Source organism: Pristiophorus japonicus, chromosome 20, assembly GCF_044704955.1.
Source record: "Pristiophorus japonicus isolate sPriJap1 chromosome 20, sPriJap1.hap1, whole genome shotgun sequence".
Lineage (NCBI taxonomy): Eukaryota > Metazoa > Chordata > Chondrichthyes > Pristiophoridae > Pristiophorus > Pristiophorus japonicus.
Window position 1 is genome coordinate 67,947,423 of NC_091996.1, and position 17,039 is coordinate 67,964,461.

General features: G+C 46.8%; 1 protein-coding gene across 50 annotated transcripts in view; it reads left to right on the forward strand.

The window, feature by feature from the left end:
- Nucleotides 1–17,039, forward strand: part of LOC139232545 (heat shock protein DDB_G0288861-like) — a 990,854-nt gene that overhangs the window by 753,072 nt on the left and 220,743 nt on the right. For all 50 annotated transcript variants that reach the window (XM_070862910.1, XM_070862948.1, XM_070862943.1 and 47 more), the window contains one exon: nt 3,233–3,307. In XM_070862910.1, the coding sequence (XP_070719011.1) occupies nt 3,233–3,307 (75 nt within the window). The remainder of the gene's footprint in view (nt 1–3,232; nt 3,308–17,039) is intronic.

Below are 17,039 nucleotides of genomic sequence, written 5' to 3' on the forward strand. Positions count from 1 at the left end.
ATTTGTATGGCAGGTGGCACACTACTGGCTCATAATGAGCGGCACTTCCTGCCCGCCATAATAAAGGTTGGCAGGGCCATTAAGTGCCTGAAAAATAGGCACTGCATGGCCAAATTTCTAGGCCTGTGTTTCTGAGCAGGCCATGTCAGATATGAACCTGCATCAGCAACAGGATCTGGTTCCCAGACCTCTGCTCAACAGAGTCTAGCTTCTGGACCATCACCCAGCAAATACCTGACCTTGGGCAGCTAGCACAACTGACTTTTTCATCTGTGCTTGGTGACTCAATAACCTGTATTTATATGGCATCTTTAACATAGGGTGACTGAGCACCCAACCACCCCATTCCCCTGATGACTGTGACCGGGCCCTCCCTCGTGGCTTCTCCCTCACCCGCTCCAGTTGTCGTGATCCCAAGCACTTTCTGCGCCGACAATCCAGCAGCACAAGCCCGACCGGAAACTCAAACAACAACCAGCACATGTGCAGAAAGACTACCCAGTTGCACACGAGCAGTGAATCATTCTGGCCATTGTTCAAGTTGTTGTTTAATGTAGCCTTAGAGCCTCAAACTGGCTGCTCAAGGGGGTACACTCACTGCTCAGAGGTACACTTCAGGGACACAATACCTCATCCGGGAACATATGGTCACCGTACATTAACACTGATTTTCTGTCCTTGCAAATCGTCTCACCATCTCCAATCTCCCTTTCATCTCTTTTGTTGCCTCCCAAATTCATGCCCATCATTTCTGCAACTCTTAACCACTCCAATCAGATTTCCACGCTTGCCACAGCACTGATAAAACCCTAATCACAGTGACATCATATGTGACTGCGGTGCACTATCCCTCCTCATCCTTCTTGACCTGTCTGCAGCCTTTGACACAATTAGGGATGGGCAATAAATGCTGGCCTTGCTAGCGACGCCTGCATCCCCTGAATGAATTTTTTTTTTTTAAAAAGAGAAATTTTACAGGTTTGCTCCCAAAGGTTTCATAGCAGCACTTTCAGCATTCAGGACATAGTCTCCACAGACTGCAATGCAGGTGATTTTCCCTCCATGGCTACACAGATCATCGTAGTGGATTCCTTCATACTGCTCAAGACCATGCAGTGTATTTTGTCTGCAGATAAGAAAATGATAGTTAATTCTGCTTAGATAGCAATCCTCGGCCTAGAAATTCAGGCATACCAATTTTTGGATGCATGGTTGACCACACCATCTTCCTCCAACACCTCTCCTCAATTGTCTAGTTCAGTATAACTTCCCTCACCTGGATCCATTCTTATCTATCCTGTCATAAAAGGAGCATATACCTTACATTCCAGGAAAACTAATAATGAATCAAGGACTGGAACTCACTAAAGTTAACATAAGCATGTTAACCTGTTCTAACATGATTGTTATCCTGTGAAACATGCAATGCATTGCATTACTTTTAGAGGGGAATACAGTAAGACCCTTACAAACAACTCCAAAAGTAGAGACACCAAACTCACATGTGGAAACATGGAAACATGGAAACATAGAAAACAGGTGCAGGAGTAGGCCATTCGGCCCTTCGAGCCTGCACCACCATTCAATAACACCATAGCTGATCATTCACCTCAGTACCCCTTTCCTGCTTTCTCTCCATACCCCTTGATCCCATTAGCCGTAAGGGCCATATCTAACTCCCTCTTGAATATATCCAATGAACTAGCATCAACAACTCTCTGCGGTAGAGAATTCCACAGGTTAACAACTCTGAGTGAAGAAGTTTCTCCTCATCTCAGTCCTAAATGGCTTAGCCCTTATCCTTAAACTGTGTCCCCTGGTTCTGGACTTCCCCAACAGCGGGAACATTCTTCCTGCATCTAACTTGTCCAGTCTTGTCAGAATTTTATATGTTTCTATGAGATCCCCTCTCATCCTTCTAAACTCCAGTGAATACAGGCCCAGTCGATCCAGTCCCTCCTCATATGTCAGTCCAGCCATCCCAGGAATCAGTCTGGTGAATCTTCGCTGCACTCGCTCAATAGCAAGAACGTCCTTCCTCAGACTAGGAGACCAAAACTGAACACAATGTTTCAGGTGAGGCCTCACCAAGGCACTGTACAACTGCAGTAAGACCGCCCTGCTCCTATACTCAAATCCCCTAGCTATGAAGGCCAACATACCATTTGCCTTCCTCACTGCCTGCTGTACCTGCATGACAACTTTCAATGACTGATGTACTTGACACCAAGCTCTCCTTGCACCTCCCCTTTTCCTAATCTGCCACCATTCAAATAATATTCTGCCTTCGTGTTTTTGCCCCCAAAGTGGATAACCATGCATTTGCCCACTCACCTAACCTGTCCAAGTCACCCTGCAGCTTCTTAGCGTCCTCACAGCTCACACCACCACCCAGCTTAGTGTCATCTGCAAATTTATTACACTCAATTCCTTCATCCAAATCATTAATGTATATTGTAAAGAGCTGGGGTACCAGCGCTGAGCCCTGCGGCACCCCACTAGTCACTGCCTGCCATTCTGAAAAGGATCAGTTTATCCCGACTCTCTGCTTCCTGTCTGCCAACCAGTTCCTATCCATGCCAGTACATTACCCCCAATACCATGTGCTTTAATTTTGCACATCAATCTCTTGTGTGGGACCTTGTCAAAAGCCTTTTGAAAGTCCAAATACACCACATCCACTGGTTCTCCCTTGTCCACTCTACCAGTTATATCCTCAAAAAATTCGAGAAGATTTGTCAAGCATGATTTCCCCTTCATAAATCCATACTGACTTGGACCAATCCGGTTCCAACTGCGCAGCTTTCATCTTTAATTGATTCCAACATTTTCCCCACTACTGATGTCAGGCTAACTGGTCTATAATTACCCGTTTTCTCTCCTTTTTTAAAAAGTGGTGTTACATTAGCTACCCTCCAGTCCATAGGAACTGATCCAGAGTCAAATAGACTGTTGAAAAATGATCACCAATGCATCCACTATTTCTAGGGCCACTTCCTTAAATACTCTGGGTGCAGACTATCAAACCCCGGGAATTTATCAGCCTTCAATCCCATCAATTTCCCTAACACAATTTCCCACCTAATAAGGTTTCCTTCAGTTCCTTCTTCTGACCCATTATATCTTCAATATGCCAGGCTTTTGAATATACAATAGATATTATTCCAAAAAACAGGTTTCTGATGTGCATGATAACTAAAGAGAGTTTTTCTTTTTACTTCATCCTCCTTAGAGATAGACTTCAAGATGACTTCGACGTAAGTCTGCAAGAATCCTATCCTCTTAGTTCATCACAAATGCTTTCGCAGTGAGTAGAGTGGATCTTTTATTCTCCATGGGGTTAAAGTTTCACTGGTGGCATTGCTTAACCTGCTCATGTAAAATTCCTACCTGTGCTAACTAAACAAAGTCATTAACCCATTTGGTGAAAATACATTTCGCTCAATAATGGAGACTGTGTAATAGAGATATTGTAGGGATGCTGAGAAGTGCTAACTGGGCCACTAGACTACATTCAGTCTGTTAAGAAATTTCTCCAGGTCTGTGCTTTTGGACTGTAAAATGTAACTACACTCTGATGTTCGGTACCATGGCTCTGAAATTCCGTTGAGCCTTTTACAATGTTGGTATACTGGAGATGGGGAATTCTGCTCACCAATCACTCATGCTGTATGGTAGCCCAGGAGTACAAATCCCAGGTGAAATGGGAGGAAAGGACCAGAGGAGGGAGGAAGCTTAAAGTGGCAGCAGCTTCCTGAAGGAGGAGCAGATAGGCGTCTCCTCCAGGTTTTGTCAGTGCATAAAACTGCACTAAATTCATACAAAGGTACTTCTGTGCTTTTTCAAGATGACTGAGAGCAGAACTGTAAACCTGGAACCTGTGTTTGAAAGTTCTCTTACAAGCCTGATGTGCATGCAGCCCATCCTTTCCTCTAACAAGGTCCTTAGCACTTGTTCTGCCTGTTTACATCATGAGTGAGATAGCCTTCCGATATTTGCCTTCACATAATGCTGTGAATCTTGTTCCACAAAGGATTGACACACATTGTGGTAATCCCACTGCACCAGAGCCAGTATGCGACTTCTCCCTCTGGCACCTATGGTGTCCTGTCCCCCCCTGCTCTGGTTCCTGCACACTTGCGCGCAGTCATTCTCTTCTTCTCAGGCAGTCTCTCGGAGTCAAGGATGACTTGCTTCCACACTAAAAATGAGTTCTCAGGTGCAGGACCTACAATCTCCGTCACAGGTGGGGCAGACGGTAGTTGAAGGAACCGGTGGGCTGGGTGCCTGGGTTGCCGCATGTTCCTTCCGCTGTCGACGCTTGGCTTCAACTTGCTCTTGGCGAAGAGACTCAAGGTGTCCAGTATCTTCCCAGATGCTTTTCCTCCACTTTGAGCGGTCTTGGGCCAGGGATTCCCAGGTGTCGGTGGTGAAGTTGCATTTTTCAAGGAGGCTTTGAGGATGTCCTTGAAGCGTTTCCTCTGCCCACCCGGGGCTCGCTTGCCGTGTCGAAGCTCTCGTGTCAGGCATGCGGACGATGTGGCCTGTCCAACAAAGCTGATCGAGTGTGGTCAATGCTTCGATGCTAGGGATGTTGGCCTGAGCGAGAACACTAATGTTGGTGTGCCTATCCTGCCAATGGATTTGCAGGATCTTACGGAGGCAACGTTGGTGGTACTTCTCCAGTGTTTTGAGGTGCCTGCTGTACAGAGTCCAGGCCTCAGCCATACAGAGGGCGGGTATCATTGCTGCTCTGCAGACCATGTGCTTGGTGCCGGGTTTGAGGTCCTGGTCTTCAAACACTCTTGCTCAGGCGACCGAAGGCTGCACTGGCACACTGAAGGCGGTGTTGGACCTCATCATCGATGTCTGACAGTAGGCTCCCGAGGTATGGAAAACGATCCACGTTGTCAAAGGCCTTGTCGTGGATTTTGATAACCGGGGGTGGGGGGGGTGGGAGGGGGGAGTGTTGTGTGGCAGGGGCAGGTTGGTAGAGGACCCTTGTCTTACGGATGTTTAGTGTAAGACCCATGCTCTCATACGCTTCGGTGAAGATGTTGATGATGGCTTGGAATTCGGCCTCTGAGTGTGCGCAGACGCAAGCGTCGTCTGCGTACTTTAATTCAATAATGGAGGACAGGGCAACCTTGGATCTGGAGGCGGAGGTTGAACAGATTCCCATTTGTCCTGTAATTTAGCTCCACTCCAGCGGGGTGCTTCCTGAGGGTGAGATGGAGCATTGCAGCAAGGAAGATTGAGAAGAGGCTTGGTTGTAATGACACAGCCTTGCTTGACCCCGGTCCGCACGTGTATTGGGTCTTTGGTGGATCCGTTGGTCAGGATCATGGCTTGCATGTCATCGTGGAGCAGGCGGAGAATGGTGACAAACTTTTGAGGGCAGCCGAATCTGAGGAGGACGGTCCATAAACCCTCACGGTTGACAGTGTCGAAGACCTTTGTGAGGTCAAAGGTGGCCATGTACAAGGTTCCCTGCATTTCTCTTGTATTTGCCGTGCGGTGAAGATCATGTCCATTGTGCCCCTTAGTGGGCGGAATCCGCATTGCAACTCGGAGGAGCTTTTCAGCCACAGGGAGAAGGCGATTGAGGAGGATTTTTGCGATGACTTTCCCGGTGGTCGATAGCAGGGACTGCCTCTCTGTCCTTTACCACTTCTCCGTTCTTGGCCAGCAGTGGGGTAAGGCCTTGGGTGCTTGGGCCGTAGGTGGTCTTGACTGCGTTAAAGAATCCTCGCACGTCGTGGTTGTCAGCTAGTTGCTGAATTTCTTGTGCTTTCTCCACCAACCCTTCTTTAGGTGGTGGGTTTTCTGTTGGACTTCAGCCTTCAGACGTCTATAGAGCTGCTTTCTTGCTCTCTAGTTGTATTGCTGTTTCCAGTTCAAGAATGCCTTGCGCTTGCGACATATTAGCTCCTGGATCCCTTGGTCATTCTCGTCGAACCAGTCTTGGTGTTTCCTGGTTGAGTGACCGAGCGTCTCTTCACAGGTTCTAATTATGAAGGCCTTGAGGGCAGACCAGTCACTGTGGACACTCTGCGTCTCTGGGACACTGGGAGTCGTCAGCTTGGTAGCGAGGCACTGGCTGAATAGGGCTTTCTTTGCAGAATCTTTGAGTGCTCCACCATTGATTTTCCTATGGCATTGTTTCTGTTGCTGTCGCTGTTTTGGGGCAATGTTGATGGTGATGATAGAACGAATTAGGCAATGGAACGTCCAGCAGTCGTCAGCTCCTGTCATGGCGTGGGTGATGCGCACGTCTTTGTGGTCCCTCGCTCAGACAATGACGTAGTCTAGCAGATGCCAGTGCTTGGAGCGAGGATGTTGCCATGATGCCTTATATTTGTCCTTCTGATGGAACAGGGTATTGGTTATGACAAGGCCGTGTTGTGAGCATTTCGTCAGGAGGAGGGTACCATTGGAGTTGGCTTTCTCTACCCCCTCTCTGCCAATCACACCTCCCCAGAGGTCGGTGTCCTTTCCAATTCTGGCGTCACCACGTGCAAACATCTCCTCTAATCTAGCCTCTAAAGTATGTGTACTGCCAGTATCTGAGCTGGAGCTTGTGAGAGTCAGATCAAGGGATGCTGCATCATCCGGTAGTGCAGGTTCTTCTTACACCATTGGTTGGGCGGCTTCCACAGTGTCAGCCGCTGAAATGAAAGAGAGTCACAAGGGATAGCTTGTGGTGTGAGAGAAATCAGAGATATGGCAGTTAGTGTTGAGAATATTTGCATCTTTTTATATAGGAGTGTGGGGGTGAGAGAGAAATCAAAAGGAAGAAAGAGGATTAGGTATAAAGAAACCCTGCACAATGTTTCCTCCAGCATTCCCAGTGGCAACAAAGTCAACTCATCCCCTACCCATATTTGCCAACACACTTTCCTCCAGTGGGGACAGGTTTCACAGGCAGGCTCTACCTCCTCAAGTCCCAGTCTGCTGCCTCGCATTGTGTGCGCAAAGTACTCCTGCAAGAAAGAGGGCAGAGTGTTGTGATGTTGTTGTAAGGTGTTTAGAGAATGTGGCTATCATGGTGGAATAGCTGATAGTGTGCATGAGATGTGAGTTGTAGGTAAGTGATGGTTGTAATAATGGTGAGTGTGAGGAGAATGTTGGTGTAGTGACTGTGGGAGAGAGGTGGGAGAGGAGGGTGTTGAGAGTGTTAAATTTTATGAAGGTACAAGTGATGCAGCTTTGAGTAGAAACTTCATGAGAATTGTGCTCTTACCATGACAACTTGGGTAAGATCATTTCATTTTTTGTGTCACTGCAGCTACGTTCTTAGTGCCAGGCTTCTGACATTCGCATTCTTGGCCACCTCCTACCACTGCCAGTGAGACATGTGTCTGGAGGGCTTCCTATCCCCATGCTGCTTCGATGGACATTAACTGGCGCGGGTAATCCCTGCCCTGTCACCATGCCCATGTATTGGATGTATTTTTAGCTCTGGTTCTAGTTTTAGTGCATTGCCTCTATTTTTTGCACTGATTTTATGGAGGTAATTTTAACCCACAAAATCAACCCCCCCCCCCATGGATTACTGACCTCCCCCCACCCCACGCCAATGATCACGGACACCCCGCCCCCCCACGATCACTGATCCACCCCAGAATCCCCATCCCTGTACCCGATCTCTCCACAAAACCCCTCCGCGATCATCCCCCGATCCTCCAAATTGCGTTGTACCCAACCCCCGTCCACCCACCACAAACTCTACCCCAAGTAACAGTAGCCTACTCTTCTGGAGCTTCCCCCAACTGGCAGGGCACCAAACCTGTCAGTCAGGCTGGCTTCTGGGCAGGGAACCTGTTCAAAAAAAACCACAGCGTGGAGTTAAAACTCAACACCATCCGGGGAACCCAGAAGGCTTCCTCCCGACTTGGAAATACCGCCCAGTAAATTTTGAATGCGCTGGTTCTACCTATAATGTACTGGTGTGTTTAATGTGCTGGCTCCATTTTTAGTGCATTGGCTCAATTTTTGGCGCATTGGTTCCACTTTTATTGCATTGGTTGATGTGCTCATGTAAATTTCTGTGAGGAATATTGTTATGATGTTAACCCATTTCTGGATTATCCAGGGATAACTTTCATTTATCGCCAGCAGCCCATTTTACACTTCTTCTGATATTCTTTTCCATTGATATCAAATGTAAAACAGGCTGCGGGCTCACTGTCACCCGATTATCACCCGGCGATGCAAGTGAAAATCACAGCTTTAACAAACCTAGTTTTGGATAACATAATATGAAATAGTGAACCTAATATTGGCTCATCACGGTAGACTATAGAGCAGAGGGATTTCAGGGACACTGGTCAATGTTAAACTGGGATGAGGATTGAAAGTGCTTTCTGCAGGAATATCTTTTGGACTCAGATGTGAACTACACCCTAATGTTAGGAATTAGTTGTTCCAAGTGCAATATTAACATAGCCTGCTCTGACACTATTGTTTCTTCCTGTTGAAATGTCTTTATGCTCATTAGATATTTTTAGTGGATCTCTCCAGTCTTATTGGGCCCAAGTTTCGAGCCGCGACTAGAACGGTGCAGTCCCGACCTGGACGCCCGTTTTTCGCGCCACAAAGTGCGCCTAAAAAAACCCTCCGTATTCTCCACCTCCCTGCAGGTCCTCTGGCCCTCGGCGCAGCGCAGCAGGAGCTGTAGGGGGTGGAGCCAGGTCCCTGCGCCGAAAACAGTGCCGGGACCAATGCTACAGTGGGCGCGCATGTGCAGTAACTCCAGGCGCCCGAAACTGTGTGGGAGGGGCCCGAAGCACGCAGCCCCTAGCCCTGGCCGAATGGCCCCACTGGGGCTGCGTGAATAAGACTCCTCCCATGGCCAGCTCCTGCTTCCTCCCGACCCGACTCGACTCCCGCCCCCGCCCCGACATCCGCTCCCCCCCCCCCGGGACCCGACACCCGCCCCCCGGACCGGACCCGACACCCGCTCCCCACCTCCGGACTGGATCCGACCTGACCTCCCTCCCCCTGACCTGACCTCCCTCCCTCCCTCCCCCCGACCCAAACCGAACCGATCTCCCTCCCACCACCCCCCCAACCCGACCCAACGCCACCTACCTGTAAATCTGGTGCTGGGGACGTGTGTCTCCCTCCCCCTTGTCCTTCCCCCCCACCCCCCCCCAATCTCCTTCTCCCCCCCCCCAATCTCCTTTCCCCCTTTATCCCCTTCTCCCCCATCCCTCCCTCTCTCTACCCCATCCCTCCCTCTCTCTACCCCATCCCTCCCTCTCCCCTCGCTGTCAGAAACACAGACACTGACAGACAGAGAATGAGAGACTCACAGACAGACAGAGAGATAGAGACACTGACAGAGACACACTGAGGGGGGCATCCCAGCACGCTGTTGGAGGGCTCCCGGTGCTACAGTCGGTAAGTAGAAAATGTTTTATTTATTGATTTAAGAAAAAAAAATATTTCTTATAAATTTTTTTTGATTGATTTATTGGTTGATTTATTGATGTATTTAGCATTTATTATTGATGATGGCTCTTTATTTGTAAAACTGAAGTGTTTAATGTTTGTAAACTTCCCTTTTAAACCCCCCCCCCCCCCCCCACCATTCCCTACGCCTGATTTGTAACCTACGCCTGATTTTCTAAAGTGTAGACAAGGTTTTTTTTGAGCGTACAAAAATCTTCACTTACTCCATTCTAAGTTAGTTTGGAGTAAGTTTTCACTCACGAAACTTTGAAATCAGGCGTAAGTGGCCGGACACGCCCCCTTTTGAAAAGAAAATTCTGTTCCAAAGTGAAACTGTTCTAACTGACTAGAACTGGAGCAAACTAAATGACGAGAATTCCGATTTCTAAGATGCTCCGTTCTACACCAGTTGCTCCTAAAAATCAGGAGCAAATCATGTGGAAACTTGGGGCCATTAGGTGGAGGTGCTGACACATATCGCAGTATAGTACCACAAGCGTCGACACATATTGGGGTACATTGCAAGATGTGCTGATTTATATTAGGTTACAGTACCACAGGTGCTGAAATATATTGAGTAGCTTGATTATCACCCCATCCACTATGTTCAATAGCTTTTTCATCGATGACCTTCCCTCCATCATAAGGTTAGAAGTGAGGATGTTCGATGAGGGGTGAAGAATGATAGGGAATTCTGTAGTTAATGGAACCGAGAGGCGTTTCTGCAGGCGCAGTCATGATTCCAGAATGGTATGGTGCCTCCCTGGTGCCAGGGTCAAGGATGTCACAGAGCCAATACAGGGCATTCTGGGGGCAGAGGCTAACCAGCTAGAGGTCGTGGTCTATATCAGGACCAACAACAAAGGCAAAGTTTAGGGAGCAAAGAAGAAAATTTAAAGGGTAGGACCTCAAAGGTAGTAATCTCCGGGTTATGGGTCAAAGTGAAAAATTAAAAAAGGGGCGATCACACTGTGTATTACAGACCCCCAAACAGTGGGAGGGAGATAGAGGAGCAAATATGTAGGCAAATTGCTGCGAAGTTCAAAAACCATAGGGTAGCAATAGTAGGGGATTTTAACTATCCTAATATTGATTGGGACACATATAGTGTGAAGGGTATAGAGGGTGTGGAATTCATAAAATGCACTCAAGAGAACTTTTTTAGTCAGTATGCAACAAGCCCAACATGAAAGGGAGCGATTTTGGATTTAATTTTGGGGAATGAAGCTGGGCAAGTGGAAGGGGTATTAGTGGGAGAGCACTTGGGTGCCAATGACCATAATTCAGTCAGATTCAAGCTATTTTGGATTGTCCTGAAATAAAACTCCCAAATTGGGGTAAAGCTAACTTTGCTAAGTTGAGGAGTGGTTTGGACACAGTGGACTGGAAACAGCTACTTTGTGGGTAAATCAGTGTCGGAACAGTGTGAGGCATTCAAGGAGGAGATCCGGAAGGCTCAGGCCAACAAAGTGCCTTTAAAGAAAAAGGATTGGAATAACAATTTTAGAGCCCTCTGGATGTCTAGAGACTTACAGCGGAGGATAAAGAAAAAAAAGGGAAGTTTATGTCATATACTGACAGCTAAATACTATAGAATCTTTGGAGGTATATAGAAGGTTAAGTAGTAAAATTAAAAAGGATATTAGGAATGCTAAGAAAGAGCATGAAAAATTCTTGGCTAGTAAAATTAAGGAAAACCCAAAGATGTTCTATAAATATATTAACAGCAAGAGGGTAACTAAAGAAAAGGTAGGGCCTATTAGAGACCATAAGGGCAATCTGTGTGTAGAGGCGGAAGATGTTGGTATGGTTCTTAATGAATACTTTGCGTCTGTTTTCACAAAGGAAAGGTGTTATATATATGGACTTGTATTTACTCTGTATAGCCACCAGAGGGCTCATTCCTCGAAGTCCCAAGGGATCTCATAATCCCTTGGGAGCACAGGTATTTAAGGCGGCTTCACAGGTTGGAGAGGCACTCTGGAGACCTGCAATAAAAGACTATGGTCACACTTTACTTTGAGCTCTCAGTGTTCAGTCTGACTCTTTCTCCATACACTACAAAAGGGGCAGTGCAGATTCTGCTATTGAGGAGGAGTGTAAAATTCTGGATGAAATAAACAAACATAGTGAGAGCGGAGGTAATAAGTAGATAAGTCCCCAGGCCAGGATGAAATGCATCCTAGGCTGTTGAGCAAAGTAAAAGAGGAAATAGCAGAGGCCTTGACCATGATTTTCCAGTCCTCTTTGGATTTGGGCATGGTGTCAGAGGACTAGAGGACTGCTAATGTGGTACCCTTGTTTAAGAAGGGAGAACGGGATAGGTCGAGTAATTACAGGCCTGTCAGCCTAACCTCAGTGGTGGGAAAATTATTGGAAATATTCCTGAAAAACAGGATAAATCTACATTTGGAAAGGCAAGGATTAATTAGGGACAGTCAGCACGGATTTGTTAACGGAAAATCGTGTTTGACTAACCGGATTGAATTTTTTGAGGAGGTAACCAAGAGGGTCGATGAGGGTAGTGTATACGATGTAATGCATATACACTTTAGTAAAGCTTTTGAAAAGGTCCCACTTGGTAGACTGATCATGAAGGTTAAAGCCGATGTGATCCAGGGCAAAGTGGCTAATTGGATCCAAAATTAGCTTAGAGGTAGGAAGCAAAGGGTAATGGTTTATGGATGATTGTGTGACTCGAAGGATGTTTCTAGTGGGGTTCCGCAGGGCTCATTACTGGGTCCCTTGCTTTTTGTGGTGTATATCAATGATTTAGATTTGAATATAGGGAGTATGATTTAGAGGTTTGCAGATGACACTAAAATTGGCTGTGTGGTTGATAATAAAGAGGAAAGTCATGGAATGCAGGAGGATATCAATCTACTGGTCAGGTGGACAGAGCAGTGACAAATGGAATTTAATTTGGAGAAATGCACTTTGGGAGGGCTAATAAGGAAATGGTATACACATTAAACGGTAGGCTACTTAATAGTGTAAATGAACAAAGGGACCTTGGAGTCCACAGATCCCTGAAAGTAGAAGGCCAGGTGGATAAGGTGGTTAAGAAGGTATATGGAATGCTTGCCTTTATTGGCCGAGGCATAGAATACAAGCGCAGGGAGGTTATGCTTAAATTGTATAATACTCACATAGCCACAGCTGGAGTATTGCATGCAGTTCTAGTTGCCGTATTATAGGAAGGACGTGATTGCACTAGAGTGGGTGCAGAGGAGATTCACTAGGGATGCTGCCTGGAATGGAGAATCTTAGCTATGAAGACAGATTAGATAGGTTGGGTCTGCTCTCATTGGAACAGAGGTGGTTGAGAGGAGACCTTATTGAGGTGTACAAAATTTTAAGGGGCCTGGATATAGTGGATAGCAAGGGCCTATTTCTATTGGTGGAGGAGTCAATTACGAGGGGGCATAGTTTTAAGGTGGCTGGTGGAAGGTTCAGAGGGGATTGGAGGGGGGGCTTCTTCATGCAGAGAGTTGTGGGGGCCTGGAACTCACTGCCTGGAAGGGTGGTGGATGCAGAAACCCTCACTACAGTTAAAAGGTGCTTGGATGGGCACTTGAAGCACCGTAACCTGCAGAGTTACGGACCTAGAGCTGGTAAGTGGAATTAGACTGGATAACCTCTTGTTGGCTAGTGCAGAAAAGATGGTAAGTACTGCAGGGAGTCGAATATGGCCAGGGTGATCTCCTGGACTAGTTTCGATTGCCTGGATTGGTCGGAGAGGAATTTTCCCAGATTTTTTTCCCCAATTGACCTGGGTTTTTAATCTGTTTTTTGCCTCTCCCAGGAGATCATATGGCTCCGGTTGGGGTGTAGAATGTTTCAGTGTAAGGGGTGTCGCAGTTGTGTGGGGCGGACTGGTTGGGCTGGGTGCTCTTTATCTTTCCGCCATTGTTCATAGGTTTATATGTAACCTTCAGGGCTGCTGACCGAGGGCCGTGCGGTTCTTTGTCGGCCGACGCAGACGCGATGGGCCGAAATGGCCTCCTTCTGCGCTGTAGATTTCTATGTTTCTATGAGTATATGTAAAATAAAATGAGGGGATATGGTAAATACATGAATCAAACTCAGGATAAAACCCTTGGTCCGGGTGGATTGCATCCATGCATTTTAAAAGAAGCTAGGGAAGAGATAGTAGAGGCTTTGCTACGTATATTTAATAATTCTTTGAAAAAGGTGTAATGCCAGAGGACTGTCGGATAGCTAATGTAATATCTATATTTAAAAAAGGCGATAGAACATGTCCAGGGAATTATAGACCAGTCAGCTTAACACCAGTAGTGGGAAAAATAATGGAATCCTTACTAAAGATGAAAATAGAACATCTAGAATCCAAAAACATAACAAATTGTCAGCATGGACTTCAAAAGGGAAAGTCTTGCTTGACCAATCCCATTGAATTTTTTTGAAGAGGTAACAAAGAGAGTAGACAATGGTAATGCAGTAGATATAATTTATCTAGATTTTCAAAAGGTCTTCTATAAGGTTCCCCATAATAGACCGATGAACAAGGTCAGAGAATGCGGAGTCAGGGGACAAGTAGCAGAATGGATAACTAGCTGGCTTCAAGACAGAATGCAGAGAGAGACTATTCACAGTGGCAGAAGGTGGATAGTGGTGTTCCACAAGGATCAGTGCTGGGACCACTGTTGTTCACAATTTATATTAATGAGTTAGACTTTGGAATCAAAAACACAAGTTCTAAATTTGTGGATGATGCCAAATTGGGGGTGATAGTCAATATTGAGGAGGACTGCAACAAATTACAAGAGGACATTAATAAACCTGCAGAATGGGCATATAATTGACAAATGAAGTTCAACACAGATAAAAATGAGGTGTTAGATTTTGGTAGGAAGAATAGGGAGGTCACTTATTACTTGGAGGGCGCGTGTCTAGGTGGGGTAGAGCAACAAAGGGATCTTGGAGTACAAATACACAAAATTGCTCAAAAGTTGCGACACAGGTTAGCAAGGCCATAAAAAGACAAACCAAGCACTCGGGTTTATTTCTAGAGGTATGGGGCTAGATTTTCCATTTTTTTCCATGCATACCGCCCACTTAACGTCCATTTTTACGCTGAAATGAGGTGTAACGCCCCGATTTCGCCCATTTAGCCATAAAATGGAAACTGACGCCCATTTCTCAGTCACTTATCGCCGAACGTTACTTTCTGCATGTGTGTAACGGCGAGAAAAAATACCGCCCGCCCACTTTTTTTGGGCAGAATCATCAGAATGGGTGATCCCAATGCCCATAATATCGCCCAGCATTACTTTCGGCACGTAATTAACGCTGAGATTTAATAATACAGACCATCCACTGTTTTTTGTCGTTAAGCTCACATTTGCCGAAACTAACGCCCAGTATATTTCCCATCCTTACTTTCGGCACCTCACACACATCTCTTGCCGATATCGATCACCAAAAAAAATGCTGGGAAAAGTTGAACTAACCGAAACTACTCTCAGCGGTATGGATGCCATGTTCTAAATCGCAGGTTGCATCATTTAAAAGGCTGCTCTGCTTCAACCTCAGGAGTTCGAATGTACTCTGGAGGTGTTTGGAGGTGATGTGAACATCTGAACAAACATCTTTTCATACTGTGGACGATTGGAATTTACTAGTTGTCTTAGTGGGGACATTCATTCTTTGTGACTAATCGGTGGAAAACAGATAGCTATTGGAATGGGGCCTGTCATTTCTCACCCTCTCTTGATGACCACTCACATGTTGCAAACTCGAGATGGCAGAAGGTACACTCGACAGCATCATGTGCCCAATGTAAGACGTGACAAACTGATGAGGAGGACCAGACGTTCCACCCCCTGCAAGTACAGGGAGAAGCAGTCTTACCTCACCTTGCCCAACACCACCTGCCTTAGGAGACTGCTTCCACAAAGAGGTGACAACTCATAAGGGGAGATCTGCAGCCTGACAGCACCATCAGGACCGCACTATCCGTCGAGGTCACGGTCACCGCAGCACTTTCGTTCTACGCGTCGGGTTCCTTTCAGGCCTCAGCTGGCGACATTTGCGGTATATCACAGCATGGCACACATTGCTGCATTAGACAGGTCACTGAAGCCCTGTACGGACGCAGGATGGACTTTGTTAGCTTCCCTATGACCAAGGAGGCTCAGACTGAGAGGATTTTAGGATTCTACCAAATTGCTAACTACTCCAAGGTGCAGGGAGCAATAGACTGTATGCACATCGCGATGCAGGCACCTTTTCAGGATGCAGAGGTTTTCAGGAACCACAAGGGATTCCATTCCCTGAATGTGCAACTCATTGTCGACCACCAGCAAATTATTATGGCAGTGAATTCTAAGTTTCTGGGCAGCATCCATGATGCTCACATCCCGCGTGAGTGCACTGTATCTGATTTGTTTAATAATCAGCCACAAGGTCAATGCTGGATGCTTAGTGACAAAGGATATGGCCTCGCCACCTGGCTGATGACCCTCTGCATGACACCCACACCGAAGCCGAGAAGCGATACAACGAGCCACAGAGCCACTCGCAATATCATCGAGAAAAGCATTGGAGTGCTTAAGCAGCGCTTTAGATGCCTGGACCACTCAGGGGGCGAGCTCAAATACCACCCTGAGCAGGTAGCTCAATTCGTGGTGGTGTGCTGCATGCTGCACAACTTGGCTATCAGGAGGGGACAAGAATTGCCAGAAGGGTCTGATGGTCCACCTCAGGAGAGCGAGGAAGAGGAGGACGAGGAGGTGGACGCTGACCTCAGGCCAGACAATCAGGCTGATGCTGAAGCCATGCCCCTGCCCCCCCCATGTAGACCGCATGAAAGGGCCCATGATGGCATCATAGCTGCAAGACTCTTATGTCAGGAGCTTATAAATGAGTGCTTTGCTTGAAAGAATGTTGGTGGTATTTATTAAGCTGATACACTTCTGGGTGTGCAGGTCATACATCAATGGTGTGCATCACCTTGGTGACAGTAAAAGTTTAAGTTGATTCAAGTTAAGTGTAATTATACCCTTTCATGTTAAGGAATCACCAGTGTGTAACGGTGCAGTTATCTGAGCCAATGCGCAACAAGGTTATGTTAAATAAAAAACATTTAATCTGACCATTTGTCTGAAATCATAAGTATATCTGTAAAAACCACCCCATCCCACAACAAATTTGTCACATTTACATCATTACAATGGTCCCCATTTCCCGCAATACAGAACACAAATGCAAACCAACAAGGTAGCCCCCTCGCCCCTTGTCCCGACCCTCCCACCAAAATAGCAGCAGCAACCGAAAAATATGCCCCAGACAACACCTGCGGCCATGCACTTCACTTTCCTCCACCCAACAGCCACCCCTCCCCACCCATCTCTACCCCTTCCCCCTCCTGACTCCAAACTGAAACTGCCTGGCTGAGGAGCTCCTCAAGCAATGCTTCATTTGGGGGTGGGGGGTGGGGGGGCGGGGGGATGATGGCAGAACCGCTGCTTGGACGGATATGGGAGAGGACGGTCCCGAGGTGGGAACGTGCTCTGAGCCATAAGCAAGATGTTGCTCCTGGCTGTCATGTGTCGTTGGCA